Raw genomic sequence first — 19,996 nt, forward strand, 5'->3', positions numbered from 1 at the left:
GTTAGATGTACAAGGATATTTAATGTAGAATGTTAGGGAAATTAAGCGATCGAAACGTTAAACCCAGATTGTAAGTGTAATTAAACTATTTGCGAAATCGTTTGCAGTAGCTATATAAACAGGAAATAAACCACTTCCGCTAAAGGACATGCATGCTGTACGTCCTTCTAGCTCAAATATTGTAACGTGTTTTAACGTTTGTATAGCCAACATTAATGTAGTGCGCACATCACGGACACCCGTCTAAGGGTTTTCGGGTTATTAGTGATGAGAACAGAATACCGTGGGAAACTGGGATCTGAGTCCTGCCTGCATCAACACTATCCCTTATAATATGCATTATTCGACGGGGGAGTGAATCACTTTAACCGAATAGACATTTCAGCAAATATAAAAACGCGATACATTCTGTCGGCTTCAGCTTCAGACATAGCCTTCATAGTGCTGAAGGACAGACACGTTGGACACGTAATAGGAGAGTTGCTAAATACTGTAAAAGTGCTACCTTAAAAAATACCTCCAAGGCTGGAATGGCATTTTTCTGGTGAGCCAACAAAATTGATCTTGGGGGACCCCAAACAGTCCCGGGCTCATTTAAAATCCCAGTCCAGCCCTGGATACCACAGAACCATAAAGCTTCACAGAGTTGGAGCTCGTGTCATGGCCGTTGGGGCATTACTCATATCCAAGGCCAGTGCAGACACAAACTCTGGCCGTCCGAGCCATGGAAGAAAGTAAAATCATGCCGCCTTCTGCTGTTCCAGACAGTGAAACATGTGGCTACAAGTGAGTGCATGCAACACAGCAACAGGATTAAGCTGTTTAGATGGTATTTGGTTAAACACTCAACCCTGGAAGAAGTAAATTCTAAGGATGCAAAAGTGGGAAGTGCCTGATGAAGTGGCCACTAAGTGAATGTCTACATATGACTGCTGGGAACTGGGAAGCCCCTAACACAAATAACAAGCTATTATCATTGATAACTCCAAAAAATCCTTATATTTTAGCTTGGGATAATTCTCATGGGAAACTGACTGACATGGTCTACTGTTACGCTGCTCCTGACGGAGATCACAGGTTTGTTTGAAGATCATTCACAATCATGACTTTTGTCAGTATATTACCAAATATATGTAAATAACCAAGAACCATTTCAACTTCAGATGGAATTTTAAGAATGCATTGATGTGGGTGAGTTATTTAGATAATGATCCAGGAAGATAGACGGGACAAATCATACCCAGCGATCATCAACCTGTCTGTACACGAACAAAAGGGTACGTGGGAGGGGGGGGGGGGAAATGCTGTCTACTTTTTAAAATACCATATCCATGGTAACAATTGCATTTTGATGACTGTCATAATTCACCACAGTGTTGACCTTTGGTCACACCAAGTTTCAGATTCACACTGAATTCCCAAACACAAAATTGATATATAAAAGGCTAGTTAACCATTAAACACGGAACCTAGTTGGCTGTCAGTTGACATAATAAATGTAACGAGACACAATGCAGGAACATTTATGTAGAACATAATCATTCAGACTTCAATTGTGTATGTTCTTTTCCTCTTCACATTGGAGATCCAGAAGTAATTTAAAATTCAGATCCTAGCTTAATTGCAGAGTAAATAGAAAAAAAGTATTCCCCAAAAATATTTAGCAATAAATTTGTTACATATACACACATAACATCAAAAATTCACAACAGGAATTACACATTTTTCATAAAACAGGACATATTGGATAGCATATCAGACGTCTTGTTTCAACATGTACAGACACAGCTCAGATTAAGTAGTACTTCTTTTCTTCATGTAACAAAAAAGAAACGAATTCCACAGTCCGTTTCTTGTTCTTTGGGTTTTTCAGGACTTAAGACATTTAATATATGATTAAGTTGTGACTCTAGTTGTGACTCAAAGTCTTTAGCTTCCAATCACAGGCATAGAGGCTTAGCCCACTGAGCCACGTGCTAATGCGGACCTCAGACATGTATACATGGAGGTTCCATGTGGTTTCTCTTGATTTCGGTGACATTCCCACTCTCTCTGATCACCTACCTGCATGGGCACGGGAAGACGTGTGGAGCTCAGGGTGCTGAATGTCCAAATGACCAATAGACTTTAGTGAATTTCCTTTGTATCATCTGCCAACAGCTAAGAATGGTAAACTCTGAGTCACTGCAAGCTCAGTAGCATAATGCCATTCATAATGCTATTCATAATGCTATTCATAATGCCATTCATAATGCTATTCATAATGCTATTCATAATGCTTTTCATAATGCTATTCATAATGCTATTCATAATGCTATTCATAATGCTATTCATAATGCTTTTCATAATGCTATTCATAATGCTTTTCATAATGCTATTCTTTGACAAAACAGACACTACTGCCTACTTGTGATATTTATACTCCTGGTCCCTTATGCTGGAAGTCAATAAACTTACAAGCTTTTCCTTGCAATTTACATATAAAACTGGGAGAATCCTTAAAGCTTAACCTAATGTGTTCCAAATAAAGAGGGGGGGGGGGTGCACTGATACAGCATCACCCAACACACAACGAACCACCTCATGGACTAGAACCCGAGTGCAGCCATTGCCGTGGGCGATACCTCAGCACCACAGCAGATCGAGGTGGTACCTCAGCACCACAGCAGTTGGAGTGGAACAGAAAAGTGTGAAGTTTTTCCTCTGGCTGGAGTGCCAATCCTGCCACCAACCCCCAGTATTAATTTTAACATTAAAATAATCTTAGTAACATTTCAGGACCTATAGTTTGTAATTGTTTAAAAGCAACAGTTTTCAATTACAATGGACAAGTGGTCTTGATAGCGGTTTTAATAACTCTGTTTATTGCAAATACCAGTTACATAAAATGTATCAGACAGTAAAATTCTCAGAAAACCTGCGCTGTGTTTATGCACCTGCATATGTCTGTGTAGCTGGGAGTCACTGGGAGGTGGCCATGATACTGGACACGCCTGTGGAGAAACGGACAGTTTGAGATTACAGACACTCTCAAAGCAAAACTGAACCACAATACAGAGGTCATTCCCAAGTTCAGACGGATGGCTTAAAATCCCAACAGGCGTCTAATTTAGCTGCAGGGTTATGGGCTATGAGCAACACCAGGTGGCAGGACTGGCTATTAAAGCAGTGAAAACAAACGGTCTATAACACAAACCGGCTCAAGTTGGTTTTGCAAACTGTTTACACGGGGGGGGCGGGGGGCTTAGGCCAAGCGAGAGGAGGACGTGTCTTGTGGCTAGGTGAACTTCTTGCAAAGCGCATCTCTTGCAAAATCAGAGACAGGTCCCTTACAGCAAAGGTCAAATTACAAACACTGACAAGCAGTGAACAGAGACCTGCACACACACCCGTGACGTAGACTGACGCTCGAGGTACCTACTTTCGAAATCAATCTTTTCCACAATGTTTTTAGGCTTGATGCTCTCCTCCTGGTTGAAGATGAAGATCTGTCCGTCCTCGTTCTCGGTCCAGCCATATTTACTCATCCACAGCTTCACCTGAGTGTCTGTGCAAGGCCACAAAGTCAGCGAAAGGGCTGAGAAGGCGTGACACCACTAAAGGACTGCAGCTCAACACACTGTATGCAATTCAACTTCTGCATAATCTAAAAGGGGGGTGACAGTCTTATCCAGAAAGGGCCGCTGTGTGTGCGGGTTTTCGCTGCAACTCCCTAATTAGATTATTAATTAGAGGACTGATTGGCGGAGGAGTCCTCACACCTGGATTTGAAGAGCTGACCTAAAGGTTATCCTAAAAACCTGCACACACACCGGCCGTTTGTGGATAAGATTGGCCACCCTTGATCTAACTGAAAGTATACAGTTCTGTGCTAAGCTATACGGAATTAATTTTCATTAAAAAAAATACATTTGTGACTGTTAGCCTGCAGCAAATCCATATTTTATGAAGGTATTCACACCAGATTTGGGAGAAGGCCTCACCTAAGGGGTCTCCAAGCATTTCTGCAAGCAGTCGACGTTCAATATTCTGATATGTGATCCCCACCACATGGCAAATGACTGCAAGGAGACAGAAAGAGAGAGAGAGACTTAAAGTACATGGCAGAAAGCAGGAAGAGCAGGCAGGCAAGGTGACCCTTGTGGGGACCCATCAGCTTCTGGCAGCTACCTGAGGCTAATGCTGCTGGCACAGAAAACACAACGGGAAAAGAAAGTCATTTTGTCTCAATGACAAATATAGACTCATCAAAGCTCATGATAAGCCACCAAAAACGAGCCACTGAGATGCAGCAGTGACACTACAATAAGCGCTTTGAGACAATGTAACGCTGTGAAAATGCGCTGTATAAATAAAATTCTATTTAATATTGGTGTATAGTACTGTACTGTATTATAGCGTATTTGAATCATACACAGTTCGGTCATTTGTACAGTATAGTCATTTGAAAAGCATTTGAAACAGCTGTTCTGTGTTTTGAAATCATTAATAAAATTCAGTAGAGACGCTGTCCGTTCTATTACCTTATATTTATGTAATAAATATACAAATGTCAATTAGATGGTAATCTGACTGGGGCATAACGAACAAAAAAAAATGGTTATAATGATTATCAGGTTATAGCGATCAATTTCACCCAGACAGTGATCACTATAAGTGTTTTCCACTGTATATTCGAAATACCGGAAAAGTCCAACATACCACCCAGCCCTAAGTCACAGCACCACAAACCAGCTTGTTTGTGCAATGTGTGTATGCAGTTGCTTTCAGCAGATAGCAGCTGTCCGTCTTCAGTGTGGCTACCTATAGACTGCTAAAGAAAATACACACCCAGTCCACCCACACAGATATCTAGGCTTGACACTGCTAGAAACAGTTTGTCACCTTTTTTCTGGTCGATTTGTCAGGCTCCACGGACTTGTGTAGAGGGATTGAATAAACATTTTGATGTATGGCCAAACTTTTTACATCTTTCTAAGGTAATAGTCTTTACATGAAAATGATGATTCTGCCATCATATCCTGACTTCTTGCAGTTTTTACACAATAAAAGCTCAGCGATTGTATTATGATCTTTGTGGCACCCGACTATGGAATCAGTAAAGATCATAAAGACTTACTTTGGTAGATTCAGACCACCAGCAGACCAGCTTAAATTTACTTTGCGAAAGGTAACAGGGGAATTTAAAGGAACCACATGTTTGCCTGGGATATTAGCCAAAAAAAAACACACCAGTATTTTCATTTTTCAGCATATTAATATAATCAGATGCTAGATTCCTTATACAGCACATTCTGTTAAACATTTTTTCCATTCGTGTAGATGAATATTACATGCTGACACCAGGAGAATTAAAATGCATGTTTAAGCGAAAAATGACTCACACTTTCTGACAGAATCCTCAAAGCCAGTAATTCCATCAATCAGTTCTCTATTCTCTTCCAGGCTGGACTGCAAAACATTGGGGGGGGGGGGGGGAGTCAGCAAAATCCATACGAACAAGTAAAAAATAATTTTAGTGAAATCATGAGTCTTTGTCTGATAATATATGAGGACCAGTATATACAATGTACTACGCAGGTGTATTTTACTGTACATAAAGATTGCATTAATGATATGTAACAAACTGTGTCACCAAGACAGATAAGCTGGTATTTAAGAAGAGAACATGTAACCTAATGACAGTACAGAATAGGTTCAGAAAAAAAAAGCACAAACAGCACCACAAATTTGCAATCTTGATAATGATGCGTTTACAAAAGCACTTAGTGGTATCCAAAAAAAGAGAAAACAAATTATTCAAGAAAAACTATTTTATGAAGTGCTTGAATTTCACTTATCTCCCTTATTTAAGGCTGCACAACTAAGCACTGACTACAGAACCTAGCAAATACAACAGCACTGTCTGCTGATCTTAGATCACAGGTGAAGGTCACAGGTCCCTCCCCTGGCTTCCATTCAGGTGTCTAGCTGATGCCTTTATCCAAAGCCAAGAAAAAAAAAATCTATACTGATACAGACTTTTTAACGAATAATTCAGTTTAAGTTCTCATATGTATCCTGAGCCTCAACGTTCAAGTGAAGTATCTTTAATACGCCACCATATAAAACTTTAAACCTGCTTTCTGCATTTCTTTTTACCAGAAGTGGGTAGTTTGGGTCCAGAGAGTAGAAGTCCAGACCAAGATTTTGTTTCAACCAGACAGTTGAATATAAAGAGTCACAGTCACAGAGTACTCAACTGGTTGGTTGAAAAACAAAATCTTGGTCTGGACTTTTACTCCCTGGACCTGAACTACCCACCTCTGTTTTTTAGTTACAAAAAGTGACAAAAAGAGTTGATGCTTACCCAGAATGCCTGGAAGTGGCACGTCTCCAGGAGGTTGCCGAGATAGAGGATCTGTCTTATCGGGCGTTCCTCTTGCTGCGACACTGTAGTCAAGAAAAGAGGCTGCCACTGCGATGACAACTGCTCTTCAAATTTGCTCAAAAATACTCTCAATGAATATGCAGCCCTCAGCCCACTAACAACTCCATCTGCATGCCTGTATGTACTGCTGCAACATTAATAACATCTTGTCAAAATCAGTAATATCCCTTACATTCCGGTCACTTGAAAATTGTCCACCAGAAGCAAAAACAAAAACTAAATACATCATTATCAATGTTAACCACTAGCATAAACATATTCTTTGAATTTACTTACTAGTCAGGTCATAATGCTATAATGCTTAAATACTTTTCTAAATAACACTTTGTAAAAATACAAGTGAATGTCTGTTCCTTTCTGCACAGGTGTGAGTACTTTCACAGAAGTGACAAATGGAACAAAAGGATACGTGTGTCTGGTCTATCATGCACTTGCACAATGTAAAGTCTGTGTGAGGCAGGTTGGTCAGGGCTTTGAGCAAAATCTGAGACGTCACAGTGGTCTGGAAGTAGGCGGGGTTGAACTGGTACCTATACAACACAAATACTTTATATACAATGTACTACGCAGGTGTATGAAAAGTAAAATTGAGGAAACACTGTAATAAACATTACATAAAATGATATAACCGCCAGGAATATTCCCTTAACATTCAGCAGTACTCACAACTTAAGAACGGCCAGGTTGGCTTCCAAATCGTAAGCGTTTTCCTTTGCCTGCGTTTCCACGTATCGCTCAAGCGTGGCCAGATTTTCTGGGTTATACCTTAATTAAAAATATGATTAGAGGAGCTGTTTAAACGTAGAGGGACATACACTAGTCTCCTGTGGACAGAAGCCATATAGACACCAGTACGACAGGTTAACTCATTTTAAATACGAAAACGTTTTTTTAAATAACAGAATACCAGATAAAGTTTAAAAAGCTTGCTCGTTGATTAATAGTCTGATTTCAAAACAAATCATGCATTCCGTACTGTGAAAGTAGAGCAGAAAGTAAACTAAATGCTAATATTGCTGTTTACTGAATGACAACGGCGCTTAGCATCCACATCCTTACGCACCTATCAATCCCCCGTAAAAGTTTCCCAACATTAGCTCTCATTTGCTCAAAAGATGACGCCATCTCGTCCCGGACCTGGAACTGGTATTTTATCAGCTCGGTACTGGTACTGAAGATGTTCGGTTCGGCTGCAATCCACACGTGGACCAGCAAACAGAATAAAATGGGTAGGAAGGAATTAACAGAAGGACCGGAAGTTGGTATCACGTGGTGGGACCTTCAGAATAGGTTCCAGGTTTTGCTGAGACTCTTCCGGTCTTTTTAAGTAGTATAGAGTGAAAGCAATATTATTTATAAAGTTAATCTAAATAATCACAATGAAGACCGGAAAGTCTCAATATAAGAGTTTACTCACACTGCAAGGTGTTCTGACGGCGCTTGAAAAGAGTGTAAGCCTCAAATGAATCCGTTGGTCATAGCGTATAAAATTTACAGTTTTTTTCAGTTCCTACTTGTAATAATAGATTTTTTAAAATAGCCCTTCAAAAACAAGAATGAAAAATTAATTTTCACAAAGGCGAAATTAGCAAAAAAAAAAAAACACACATACAAATTTTATATGCATAAAGGTGTGCTTCAACTGTTGTACACAGGCTAATCAGTTCAGTGACTGCAGCTATGTGGTCACAGACGGTTTGTGGTGGTGAAGCTGGGGCTAAGTTGTCAAACAAGACTCACCTTTCAATCTACCCCCATGTCCTCATGGTCAAGAGCTATAGGTGATGATTGGAAGAACTATTATAAGTAGTATAAGCAGCCAAAATGAAGTGCTGAACTCACTCTCCAACCCTAAAGAAAGGTGCTGCTCAATCGGATCAGGGGAGTCAGATGCTACCTGGACGGCTCCTAAGGGTGCACTTCAGGGCAAATCCTGTTGGCCTGTGACCCTGAGGAAGACACAGGACAGACACACTAGGGGGATTATATCTCCTACCAGCGCTTCAAAAAGGGGTCTAGCCTGATCTGTACTGCATGCTGCCAACTGCAACCCTCACCAGGAGAAACAGCAGGAAAATGAGATCAGATGGTGAGATGAGATGGTCAGTGTATGAGGATGTAGCTCAATCAGTGTAACATATTTTTAGACAAGTGCTGAGTTCCTGAAAAATTAGGGCAGGAGAATAGTGAGAAATGAGGGCAGCACACTGGTTAGCACTGGTTGCAAGTTAAATCCTGCCCCCAGATCTGTGTGTGTGGCATTTGCACATTCTCCCCATGGTTAGCTGAACATGTGAGTCTGTTTTACCCATAATGAGTGTGTGTATCCTGTGATGGACTTGCATCCCATCTGAGTTCCCAGCCTCCCTGTGAGAGGCACCAAGTTCATTACAGCCTTCTACCGGATAAGTGGTTAATGTAATATAAACAGGCAAGCAAGTTTAAGGCCAGAGGCGCTAACTTGGCACTGTGGTGACATTTGCATTTCCCATCATGCAAAGCACTCCCCTCCCCCCCCTTGTGTTTAATGTAAATAGTTCCCCACTGTGAGTTAAGCTAGAGTAGGGTAGAAGTAGAGTTCAGTACCTAACCTACCCATTTGATGTCAGGAGTGGGATGGATGATCTCCATTGTAATTTATCCAAGGCTTGGTGGAAGCAATAGTTGAACCTTGACCCAGGGAAAACAATGGCCAGGCACGTATAGAGGACTGGTCAGGGACAAAAGACTATCCAGTCAGCAACACAAAAAGGGAAAAAACCAGCAACACATCACCGGGGAGGCAGTGACAGCCTTGTGGAAGCAGAGCTCTGAGGGATTGAAGATGGAGGAGAAAGCTAGACTAAAGACACTGCTGCTCGCCCATATTGGCATCTTTGCTGTGTGAAATGAGGACTGTACTCTTGGACTGGGCATCCGGCATTCTGGGCATTTCCCTGGTGGTCCGATGGGCTTGCGAGCTGGGGGACCCCACGATTAATTGCCTTCATCCTGAATGGCTGCCACTTGCCAAGAGAGAAGAAGGCGAAGAGAAGAGTCACTGAACCAACTCATGGGCAGCGCCAGCAGTCTTGGTGAGGAAGAAAGATGACAGTTTGTGCTTCAGTGTTGGGTGTGCCTGGTGGTGGACAGAAGAGGATCTATGATGACCAGAGCCAAGGTGCATACTTGGAGACAAGGTTGAGGGTGTGGTTGTATAACCCCCCGAGGAAGGCTGATTGTGCCCCAAGTTACCCAGCAATGGATAGGAACCTGTGAGGTACCTCAGCAGTTGCCGGATGTTTTCTACCACACATGTACTCGACCAAGGCACAGGATTGTTGTGGTTCTTGGGGACCAGTCCAGATGACCTACAGATGGTGTGATACCAGCCACAGCATCAGAGGTTCAAGCAGGGACTGCAAGCTACTCCCCGAAATCCAGTACACCTTCCCAGACCACTCGAAGGACACAGCACCCCCAGCCAGACACAAGGAAGAATTTTGTAAGGCCTCCCAGAATCTGGACCTTAGTGGGTCACCAGGACGTGTGCAGCAACAGAAGCACAAACCTGCCATTGCGGTGACATTTGCATTTCCCGTCCTGCGAAGTGGCACCCCCTTGTGTTTATAGTAAGTAGTTTCCCATCATGAAGTAGGGTAGAGGTAGTTAATTTCTTACTCAAACAACCTCATCGATTAATTTCCCCCCGAAAAACACAAAAATTCCTATAGGGAGAAAACCTGAGAAACTGAGGAAATCTGAGAAATGCTAACAGAGTCATGTATACATAATGGTGTAACTGGACTACAGCAGAATTCCATGATTTGCATATAAATATGTCCATGACTGGAAATGGCTAAAACCAGAGTTATGCTACCATTGGTCACCTGAGCAAAGCCCTTAATCCCAATCGTTCCAGGGACTCTGAATGAAGTCTCTCTATTTATTCTGAATAAAGTATCTCTATTCTAATCTTCCCATGTAGGTTTCCACAGAGCACCTGAATCAGTGATAGACTAAAAATTTGTTTCAACCAACCAGTTGAGTATAAAGAGTCACAGAGTATTCAGCTGATTGGTTGAAACAAAATCTTGGTCTGGACAGGAACCTGAGTGCTGCCATGCAGCAACTGATACTGCAGCACCACACCAGCCCAAATGCACCAGTATGAGGTTTTTTTCTTGTGGGTGGAATCCCAATCCCAATCCTGCCACCTACCCCCAGTTATTCCTTGTAAGTTGGAGGACCTCTTTACTGGGCTGGATGTAGATTAACATCATACCCAGGATGAAGCAATTGCAGGTTAAGGGCCTTGCTCACTCATGGCATTCATGGGATTTGAACCAGCAACCTTCCAATTACCAGCACAGATCCCTAGTCTCAGGGCCACCACCCTGTCCCCCATTGCACTATAATCAGTGCAAGCTCCTTAACTTTATACATCAAAAACGTATGTAATAATTAAAATCTGAACCTTGTCACTCATTTTATATTAAAAAAAAATCTCCCAAATGTTTTTTTGGATTATCTTACCCCAGCAATGGTTCCTAATTCTGTACCAAACTTGTGCTTATGGCTATACATAGTGGGTTTTCTATAATGAACTTTAAAAAATATATAAAATACTGTTTTCTCATTACTTGCTACTATCAGTTCATTGTCACTCTTGGTGACTATTTCTGTCCCTTCAACGAAAGAAGAACCTCATCCCGACAGAGCCCCATGTCATTCTTATTTTTTAATAATATTTGCATATGATATTATTCGTGTTGGTTACTCGACCAACTCAGAAACACTTCAAAGCAATTCAGGCAACAGCTGCGAAGGGGCCTTTCAAAGGCATTTGTTTTTTACGTCGACCGGATCGCATGCATAAATCGCAATACAGGATGTTAGTCACATTTTAAAGATGGGGCTCAGAAAGTAGGACAGCCGTGCAACTTCATTCTGTTTGCATGGCTTCTGCAGGCAAACGGAGATGCACACGTATTAAGGCCAAGGATATTGCAACTGCGTACACAGGTACCAGAAACGAGAGAGATGGCGTACGCGCACCACCCTCACACAGGAACACCCAACAGGAAATAAAACCAGCATTAATGTAAATGAGTCATGGCATGAGAGGGAGAGTAAGAGAGCAGAAAGGGAGGGCGCTTGGGTGCAAGAGAGACAGGAAGGTGCGTATGTAAGCCAGTGTGCAGTGAAGAGCGAGAGCCACTGCTATGCCCCAGCAGTGATGGACTCTCAGAACCGTGCCGCGCTGGATATCTCCACCAGAAACCCCCAGGATGACTTTGAAATCCTTTTGCGAGTCGGCGGAGGCACCTATGGAGAAGTCTATAAGGTAAATCGCCAACTGAGGCACTAGTGGTCGTACCCGACTCTTTGTCATCTGGCATCCTATTCGTTGGTTCGAAGTACTGGCGCTGCCCGGACCGTTCAGATAAGTGATGCCGCTGAGCCTTGGGTTTGAGCTCTGATGTGAGAGATGGGGGAAACCGTAAAAGCCCCAGAGGCGAAGGGAAATGCCCGCACCTGTGTGTCGCTGATAAAAACGTGAGAACCCTTAATTTCTAAAGTGACTTTTCAGCGCAGATTTCTTCAACGTTAAATTTGTGCTCATCGTACTATTTAAAATGTTGAGTTATTCTTCACAAAACTGTGCAAAGATTCATATCTTGAGTTTATTGCAAATATATAATTTTCTAAAAAACTCATAAATACTTACGCTGAATATTATCCTAAGAAGACAATCTTTACAGTATATTTTGACTTCAGTACATAGTTAAAACTTTATATGATACTGTCATATTTTTATGACAAAAACAATTTTAGTTTTGGTTATTCTGATGAATCACTGTATCTGGTGAAATATATGTTTAGATACTTTTTTTCCATTACTTCCAAGTATGAAAAATTATTTTCACTCATGTCTGATTGTAGACACTGTACACTGTATCATGCACAGTTGGGCCTAATGTAAGAAGGATTGTTTTGCAGTTTGAAGTCACTCTTTTCATACCTCGTTTGTTCTGCACCAGGGTTATGGATGTGATGTTTAAAGAAGCACTGAAGCCCTTTACAGTACTGAAAGTAAACGTGTTTGTTCTGGCTCCATAAATGATCTAAACATGTATCCAGCTTATGGAAGCTTGATGAATATTATGGGTCTGTCCTTTCTCATGACGTACCTTGAAAACATGATTAAAACATAGCTATGTGTGTGAATATCTGTGGACTAGTGCAGCATCTGGGAAGGTTGAGTTGGACTAAAATTGCATTCATCTCACATCTAGTCAAATATTATCTTTGGTATAAAATGGCCAGAGAATGTGCACGCAGACCTGTGAACCAGGAGCTCCTGCACAGGAAGTTATCATCTTGATAGCAATCTTCTCATACGAGCTGGACGCAAACATTTTCTATTTTTACTGAGAAGCTAATCTAATGAATAAGGAAAATATGAAAATGTATTTCTCTAAATTCACACTTAGTCTTCTACAAGCAGACGCAGCTGCAGTTTAATGTCCAGTGATTGTGAACGTTACTTCCAGGGTTGTAGAAAAAGAGACGTGTTTGCTAGTGATCACCGTTTATTTTATATTGTGCCACGGCGAAGTGTAGCAAATGTCACTGCGACGCTGCCGAAGCACTGAACGCTTTGTTCCACATGGCTAGGAAGCAGCAGGCCTCCACAGCTGCCATGTTCTTGAGAATGTGCAGCACACAGCCAATGCAAATTAGGGGGATGTGGAGCATACTTCCTCTTAAGAGACACAGACACCTTTTAGCTGGCCAGCAATGGCAAAAGCATAGAAAGGTTGTTCTTACTTTGAGAGCGGTTAGGATGTTGATAATCGCAGCCCCAAAAAAAAAGGAGCCATGAAACTTTGGTGGCAGGTTTACTCTGTTCTGATACTAGCTGTTGTAATACAAAGATAAAATGATTAGAAGACTGCGATGTGAAACTAAGATTTGGTTATTGCTATATTATAGGTCTACTCCTTTATTTAAAGGGCACTGCTTATGTTCTTGTGTTAAAATGGGCTATATTTGATTAAATTACAATCAGGCCTGCTACGACGCGTAATATCACAGCAGGAACCTGTTCTAATGAAATTGATTATTAGTACCCAAGTCCAAAACCATGTGGAATTGCATTTGTATTGGCGCAGTTTTCAGTCAGAGAGAAAAGCATTACGCATTGGTCTTAGCAAGAAACACTACTTGCAATCAAGTGAATGATATTGATGTCCGATTCAGGAACAAATTGTTCTTTTGAACTGGTTCTTTTTTTCAGTGAATAGGCTGAGTTGGTTTTCAAATCTAAAAGAATCAATGTTTTTGTATATCCACGCATTGCAGAGGTCAATATCTAAAACTAAAAACACACAACCACCGTTTTAATTCACCTACAACTGCTTTTGCTCTTCGTAGACTGAAGCCATGTTGCCTTCACTGCCCCTTCATTGTATTCGGTAAAAAAATAGTTCACGGTTGGAGGCAAAAACACAGGTTTGGCTGCAGTTTTGGGACCAAATGAGCCCACCAGGATCACCCCCCCTCCCAAAAACAAACACACGGTACCCTCACTGTATTTGTTGCGACATGTCCCTGCTAGCCACCCCCAAATCTACGCCCTTGGGTTGGGTCCTTCACATTTTATTTAACAGGGTTAGTTGAGGTTCTTTTCTAATTGAGGCCCTGGGGCGGGGGGGGGGGGGGGGGGGGGGTATAGAGCAAAACCGTTTAAAACAAGAAGCACTGGGCACCACTAAAGGTTATTTTAGATTGTAGCAGTGGTTTGTTTTTAAAAAAAAAAACAGTCTTTGTTCTTGTTAGTTGCAACCCTGGTGGTACCACAACTGCCGTCTTGAGATATCACAGTATTTTTAAGGTGTAGAACCTTGGAAGAGCTATAAGGTATTTCAGTAATCCTGTTCATGCGGACAGGGCAGCATTTAAAGACCATTATTTTGTAGAATGTGTCATATGCAGGCCCATCATGCTTTGTAGCTTTTAAGAAGTTACACAGTATGTAATTGTAATAGTGAAATGTAGTCTAAACATTACAGTGTCATCATAGCCCTGACTTACTGTAGCGTTGTTTTTCAGTTTCCCCCTCCTAGGTGGGAAATGATTTAATGTTTAAAAAAAAAAAAAGAGTTATTATGTGCCCTGTTCAGCAGCACGATGTATGATGAAAATAGAGAAGTGAAAGATCCCATAATAATTGTCTTTTCTTCAGCATATGCAGAGAGATGTTTCTCTGTGCTGCTTATGTCCTTCTTTTCAGTTTGTTAGATTAATATGTTGCTTAGCAATACCGACACGCTTCTGTCATGCGAGTCCATCAGCGCCATTGTTAATTGATTTCCGGGGAGCCGGTCTCCACCGTAATTTTTTGCCGCCGAATCTTCCTAGGAATTCAAAAAAATGCTGTGAAACCAAACCTGAGACAAAATCATAGCCTGTACATCATGCAGTATTTCATTTTAATAAATGTGGGGGGAAATGCAGCTTTCCAATAATTTGGCCCATTTTACAATAGCAGTTGCTTGAAAACTGCAGCCATAGTGACACCCACACATTGTCTGAAACACAATGCAGAAAAACGCCTGGGCATTTAACCGACATGTCAAGCAGAGAACAAACCCTGAAGGGGTGGCTTTTATTTTTACTTTGTTTTGTCAGGTTTGAAGGCAGTTGGTCATCTCACCCTGACATATGTGTGTCACATGCTGTTGAGTCACCATGAAGGTCCCTATGGGTTTTTTTTAAACAATATTGGCATTAAAAAGAAACAGAAGTTTTAGAAATCTCTACCCATCTCAATACGCATGAAAAAACCCCACAGTGCTTCAACTAGCTTGTTTTGATATGGGGAATTAGCCATTATTTGGGGCCGCCTTAAGAAATCCCATCTCAGCTAATGTTTTTTAGAGTGCCACCTTAAGTTCAAAGACCATAGATTAGCATGGCGACAGACCAACCTGTGTAGTGTGAGTTTTGTCCCAGTTCACATGTAATAAAGTACAGTTCATGGATAATTTAGTTCAGATGGCTGAACATTTGAAAAGCAATTCAAATAACTGAAGCAACAGCTTTGCATTCAGTTACCTGTCATTTCTCAGTGTTAATACTGGTAATGTTAAGCTGTAGGTTAAACACCATGTTTCTCTGGTCTCATAATCCACAATTTTAGTCATGCTGGTTTATATGCATAGTATTAGTAACACACTTCTCTGAAGAATATTATGAAACTCGCCTAAAAATGTAATCGGTGTTCAATGAATTCTTTTCATCTTCTCTATGTAAATGTTATTTTCCTTTATGTGGTTATTAAATTTATTATCTGGTTAACCCTATAGAAATGCACAAATCATTTCTATTGTGCAAGCTAGCCATGCATTTGTCTTTGATAAATATGTAGTTTATTTTTCTGTTTTCATTTCATGTTTGGTAAGACGTAAACAGGAATTTTTCCCCCTGAGAACCATTCATTAATTACCCATAACTGCTTATCCAATGGGTCTTACATCAAAAGGCGGGGTACATGCTAACATAATACGAACATATTAGAGACACCAGTCACACCAGACACCATTCTTCTCACCAAAACTGTGAGAGGGAACCAGAGAACTCCACACACAGACCAGGAATCAAACCCACAATGTGGAGGTGTGAGTTAACAGTGCGATCTGCTTAGCCAACTTCTTCTTAGGGTCAACATTGGGTGAATGTAAAAGCAAAGAAACTCCACAACCATATCTGCACAACTACTTAATTTATTTTACTAACTTATTTTCATATGCATTACCTATACAAACTGAGGATACTCCCTCCATTGAGATCTCTCATGAAAACTGAAAGCTGCAGTATACCCTGTTCCTGCAGATATTCTCATCTACCGTTTCAATGGCATGCAAAAAGATATTCAGAACACAACTATCATTCACATGTATGAGTTTCCCTGTTTGAGAACCTGGAAATTGCATGAGCCACTGAAAAGCCAAAGCAAAAGAGTAACACTGTACCCGTGGGAACACAAATAATGTGGTAGTACACTCTTACTTAATGTATTAATTAACCAGAAAGTGTTAGTTACACACTAATCCCATGTTCATTCATCATTAATCGATTCTAACTGTTCATGTATTTCCTGCAGTTACTATATTTGCTCATGATTCATACTTGAGTAGTAACTGAGTTACTAAGTTACTTGTGCCCCCTCAAGTAAAGTGTTACCAAGCAAATGCATTTAACTAGCTAGTAAATATACTATTTTATTCTGCATCTGGTCAGGAGAGGCTGACCTTACTTAAAAAGCAAAACAGATTAGAACAAGAATTATTTCATAGAGACCATCGAATGTTATTTTGGATTTTAGCAGTGGTTTTCTTTCCTCAGAGCAGGCTGGACAGAGTCCGTCAGGCAGAACTTATGAACGGCATAGCATTAAGTAGGCTTCTGGGAACTCACCCCAGATAACATTAGGCACCCAAACAGTCTAATCACTTTGAAAACTGAGGCCAAACCCCCATTTAAATTGTAGCCCATTAGCTGCCAATATTTGTGGCATTTTCCACAGTGGTGGCTCTGCGATATTCAGAACTACTTCCTTCAAAGGAGGTTAAGAAAGGTTTAGAAAGGTTAAGAAATTCTGTTTGTCATCTGTCCACTTTGATAAAGTGAGTAGACGCAGCTAACCATTTGCCAGAACACATTTGACACTTTGACAATCGATGGCTACCATCAGTGCTAGCTGAAGCCCATGAGATACCCTAGGCAAGCTTCTAAGCCACCCACCAATTTCAGTCTTGGGGGGGCTTGAAGCTCTGGCAGTTTGCTAATTGCCCCTTTGAGAAGATGACCCTGTTTGTCATAAATAATGCTACCTTTATGCCACATCTTTTTGGTTTTATTTCCTCATCTGAAAAGTCTTAGTTCATGTTCAAGACTCTTGCAGGAGATTAAGTTCCTCAACATCTGTTCATCATCACAATATATTACAGCCTCTGAAGTCACTCTGCCTGACCTTCAAGGCAAATTACTGCAAAGTGGTTATCAGCTGCACAGAAAATATGGGCCAACTATTGAGACAACAATCCCCTCCCTGAAGCTGCCTTCTGCATACTCTAGGAGGACAGTCTAGGAGTTTTGCTTTGTATCGTCACACCCAAGCATGGTCTCTCACCACGAGCCAGTCGAGAGTGAGATTCCAGCAATGATATAGCCTCCCTTCCAATTGGCACTAATTTAGCTGTTAAATGACATTAAAAGGCTTTCAATTTAGCAAAAAATGGACCATCATCTCCCGACAAATCATTTAATTGACATTTATACATATTTACATTTATATTTAGTATTTCTTCCTCAAGAGTATTGATTCACATAAATAAGTTTTAATATTTGAGAGACTTCAAACAAAAACCTAAAACCTGAATAATAAACCGGAGACCCTCCTTTGTAGATGTTCGATCTCTGCTGCAGCATACATTTGCACTGACTATTCCGTCCATATTTCTTAAAGCAAACCAGCGACTGGTATTTGCATTTGCATTTTTTTTTTTTTGATGAGCATTAAGCGGGAGGGAGGGGGGGGGTAGAATTGCAGGAAGCTCCAGATGAGGCACAGTGAAGCAGGACTGCAGAAGCAGCCGCAGTAGCTTTTCAGATTACAGGTAGATACTGTCAAGGAAGTGATGTGGCGTTTTTGATGTGCTCCAAGATTAAAAACAAGAGAGCAGATATGCTGTTGATGTGCAGCCCCAGGCAAATGCACAGTATCTGCACCACTTTCAAAGCTATATTGTACATTATAGATAATAGTATATATTTATTAGGGTACAGCCCCCCCCTTCACAACTATAACCAGAATAAGCAGTTGAAAGAATAGATTGTGTGCATGCGAGCAGGTTTACCTATCCTTATGGGGACATAATGTCCCCATAACGTGATAAATATCCGGGTTTTTTTCCCTTATGGGGACCGGTTTCCTGGTCCCCATAAGGGAAAACTCTATTTTATAAAAATCGGTGACTGCTATGAAAAAACTAAAAATGCAAAAACTCTTGTATTTTGTTTGGTTACCTAGGGTTATGGTTGGGTGGGGGTTAAGGTTGTCATAGTTAGCTTTAGCATTTTTCCCATTGAAATGAATGAGCGGTCCCCATAAGGATATGTTTACCCTACATGTGCGTGCGTGTGTGTGTGTGTGAATATAATATTATATATATATATATACACACATACATACATACATACACACACACAGGGTCATAAACCATGCACATGCAGCAATGTGCATATCTGTCAGTGTTCCAGGCAAACACCATTAACTTAACGTACATGCTGCTAGTACTCTACACTTCTGTTTTTTGTGGACAAAAGTACTTATTAGCTGAGGTAAGCAGTGAATACCCAGGATGAATACCCAAGATGTGCAGGAAGTTGAGCAACAGGTGAAAATTGGACAAACAGTATGACAGGGCATAAGCAAGTGCGACATTATTGAGTTGGCTGGCAGAAACGCCCAGCAAGGGGGACGACAGGCCACACTCAATCCCCACACATGTGCCAGCATTTACTGAAGCAAATTGGTTAAAACGCACTTTTCAAGATTGTAATAGATATTTTATATTTTAAAGCCTTTTTCTGTTATGGGATATTAGTATTTTTAGGGGTTGTATTATATGATTTAATTAGTCTTAAAACTAATCCTACAATACTGTCGTGTCAATGGTAAGCATCTGCTATCTGCATGTCACCTTATATTATAGGGAAATGTTTGCAGGCTGTAAATCGGGTTAATTGATATTCCAGGCAAAAGTCTAATAATAATGACCCTTTATTAATGCTCTTTTTGCCTGTCCATCGTGCTCTCCGTGAGACAGACACATATGTATTTGAGAGCAGGCTTGCCAGTAAAGGTCGGCCACCTGTAACAGTGTCCGGGCGGCTGGTGATTAAGGATTTTGCCCCGGTGCCCGCAAACATGTGACTATTTCACGGAGGCGAGGCATAAACCAGTGACCTTCTGCTCAGAGACACAGAGGCTTAGCCTGTCGTGCTATATGCCACCCACAAATATGACAATATAGGCTACAAGCTACTCAACATGGACTAATGCCAAATAACTGTAGCAGTTTCTGTTAGCAAATATGTGTGCAAGACTTTGTATGAAGTTATGAAAGGGATGACATTTGGTATGAGAAATACACACATCGTAAAATAATTCACCCAGGAGTAAGAATGTACATTGAGTAGGCCTTATTCTCAAACATTTTGGAGGTGATGCCTTTATTATATGCTTAGAATTTAAGTTCAAGACATTTGCTGAATAAGACAAAGTAATAATAATTCTTTATCCAGTGCCCAAGAGGGTAACAATCTGAATTAAATCAGAATTAAAAAGAAAAATTACAGAAGTAATTCACATTCACATTGGATTTCTAGTCGTTGGGCACCATCAGAAAAAAATGGCTCACCGTTCACGCATTAATTCCCAACTTTTCAGAGGACCTAACAGGCGTCTTGCAAATACAGTTTTATTTTATTAACTATCGACTGTTAGGCTTCATT

General features: G+C 40.8%; 2 protein-coding genes across 5 annotated transcripts in view; one reads left to right on the forward strand and one right to left on the reverse strand.

The window, feature by feature from the left end:
* Window positions 1-2,841: 2,841 nt before the first annotated feature.
* eif3k (eukaryotic translation initiation factor 3, subunit K) lies at window positions 2,842-7,693 on the reverse strand. Of its 4 annotated transcripts, none has more exons than XM_072701649.1 (8): window positions 7,494-7,693; window positions 7,097-7,195; window positions 6,840-6,960; window positions 6,350-6,424; window positions 5,385-5,451; window positions 3,984-4,061; window positions 3,422-3,577; window positions 2,842-2,993 (listed from the first exon to the last, which is right to left on the reverse strand). In XM_072701649.1, the coding sequence occupies exons 1-8, from the start codon at window positions 7,553-7,555 to the stop codon at window positions 2,962-2,964; spliced, it is 690 nt and encodes a 229-aa protein (XP_072557750.1). In that variant the 5' UTR covers window positions 7,556-7,693; the 3' UTR covers window positions 2,842-2,961. The 4 variants fall into 4 exon arrangements, with proteins under 4 accessions (XP_072557750.1, XP_072557749.1, XP_023667875.1 ...); XM_072701648.1 differs by having other exon boundaries at window positions 6,350-6,427; XM_023812107.2 differs by having other exon boundaries at window positions 3,422-3,547; window positions 7,494-7,691.
* A 3,846-nt stretch (window positions 7,694-11,539) lies between these two features.
* Window positions 11,540-19,996, forward strand: part of LOC111844053 (mitogen-activated protein kinase kinase kinase kinase 5) — a 34,835-nt gene continuing 26,378 nt past the window's right edge. Inside the window, exon 1 of the mRNA XM_023812148.2 lies at window positions 11,540-11,756. Coding sequence (XP_023667916.1) covers window positions 11,649-11,756 — 108 coding nt within the window. The 5' untranslated portion in view covers window positions 11,540-11,648. The remainder of the gene's footprint in view (window positions 11,757-19,996) is intronic.

The sequence above is a fragment of the Paramormyrops kingsleyae genome, chromosome 17 (genome assembly GCF_048594095.1).
Source record: "Paramormyrops kingsleyae isolate MSU_618 chromosome 17, PKINGS_0.4, whole genome shotgun sequence".
NCBI lineage: Eukaryota > Metazoa > Chordata > Actinopteri > Osteoglossiformes > Mormyridae > Paramormyrops > Paramormyrops kingsleyae.

Coding starts and splice junctions, on each gene's coding strand:
- eif3k (XM_072701648.1), bottom strand. CDS start 7,555: ATGGCGTCATCTTTTGAGCAAATGAGAGCTAATGTTGGGAAACTTTTA. Junction 7,196..7,493: donor CTTTTACGGGGGATTGATAG/GTGCGTAAGGAT, acceptor TTTTTAATTAAG/GTATAACCCAGAAAATCTGG. Junction 6,428..6,839: donor GCATGATAGACCAGACACAC/GTATCCTTTTGT, acceptor ACTACAGTGTCG/CAGCAAGAGGAACGCCCGAT.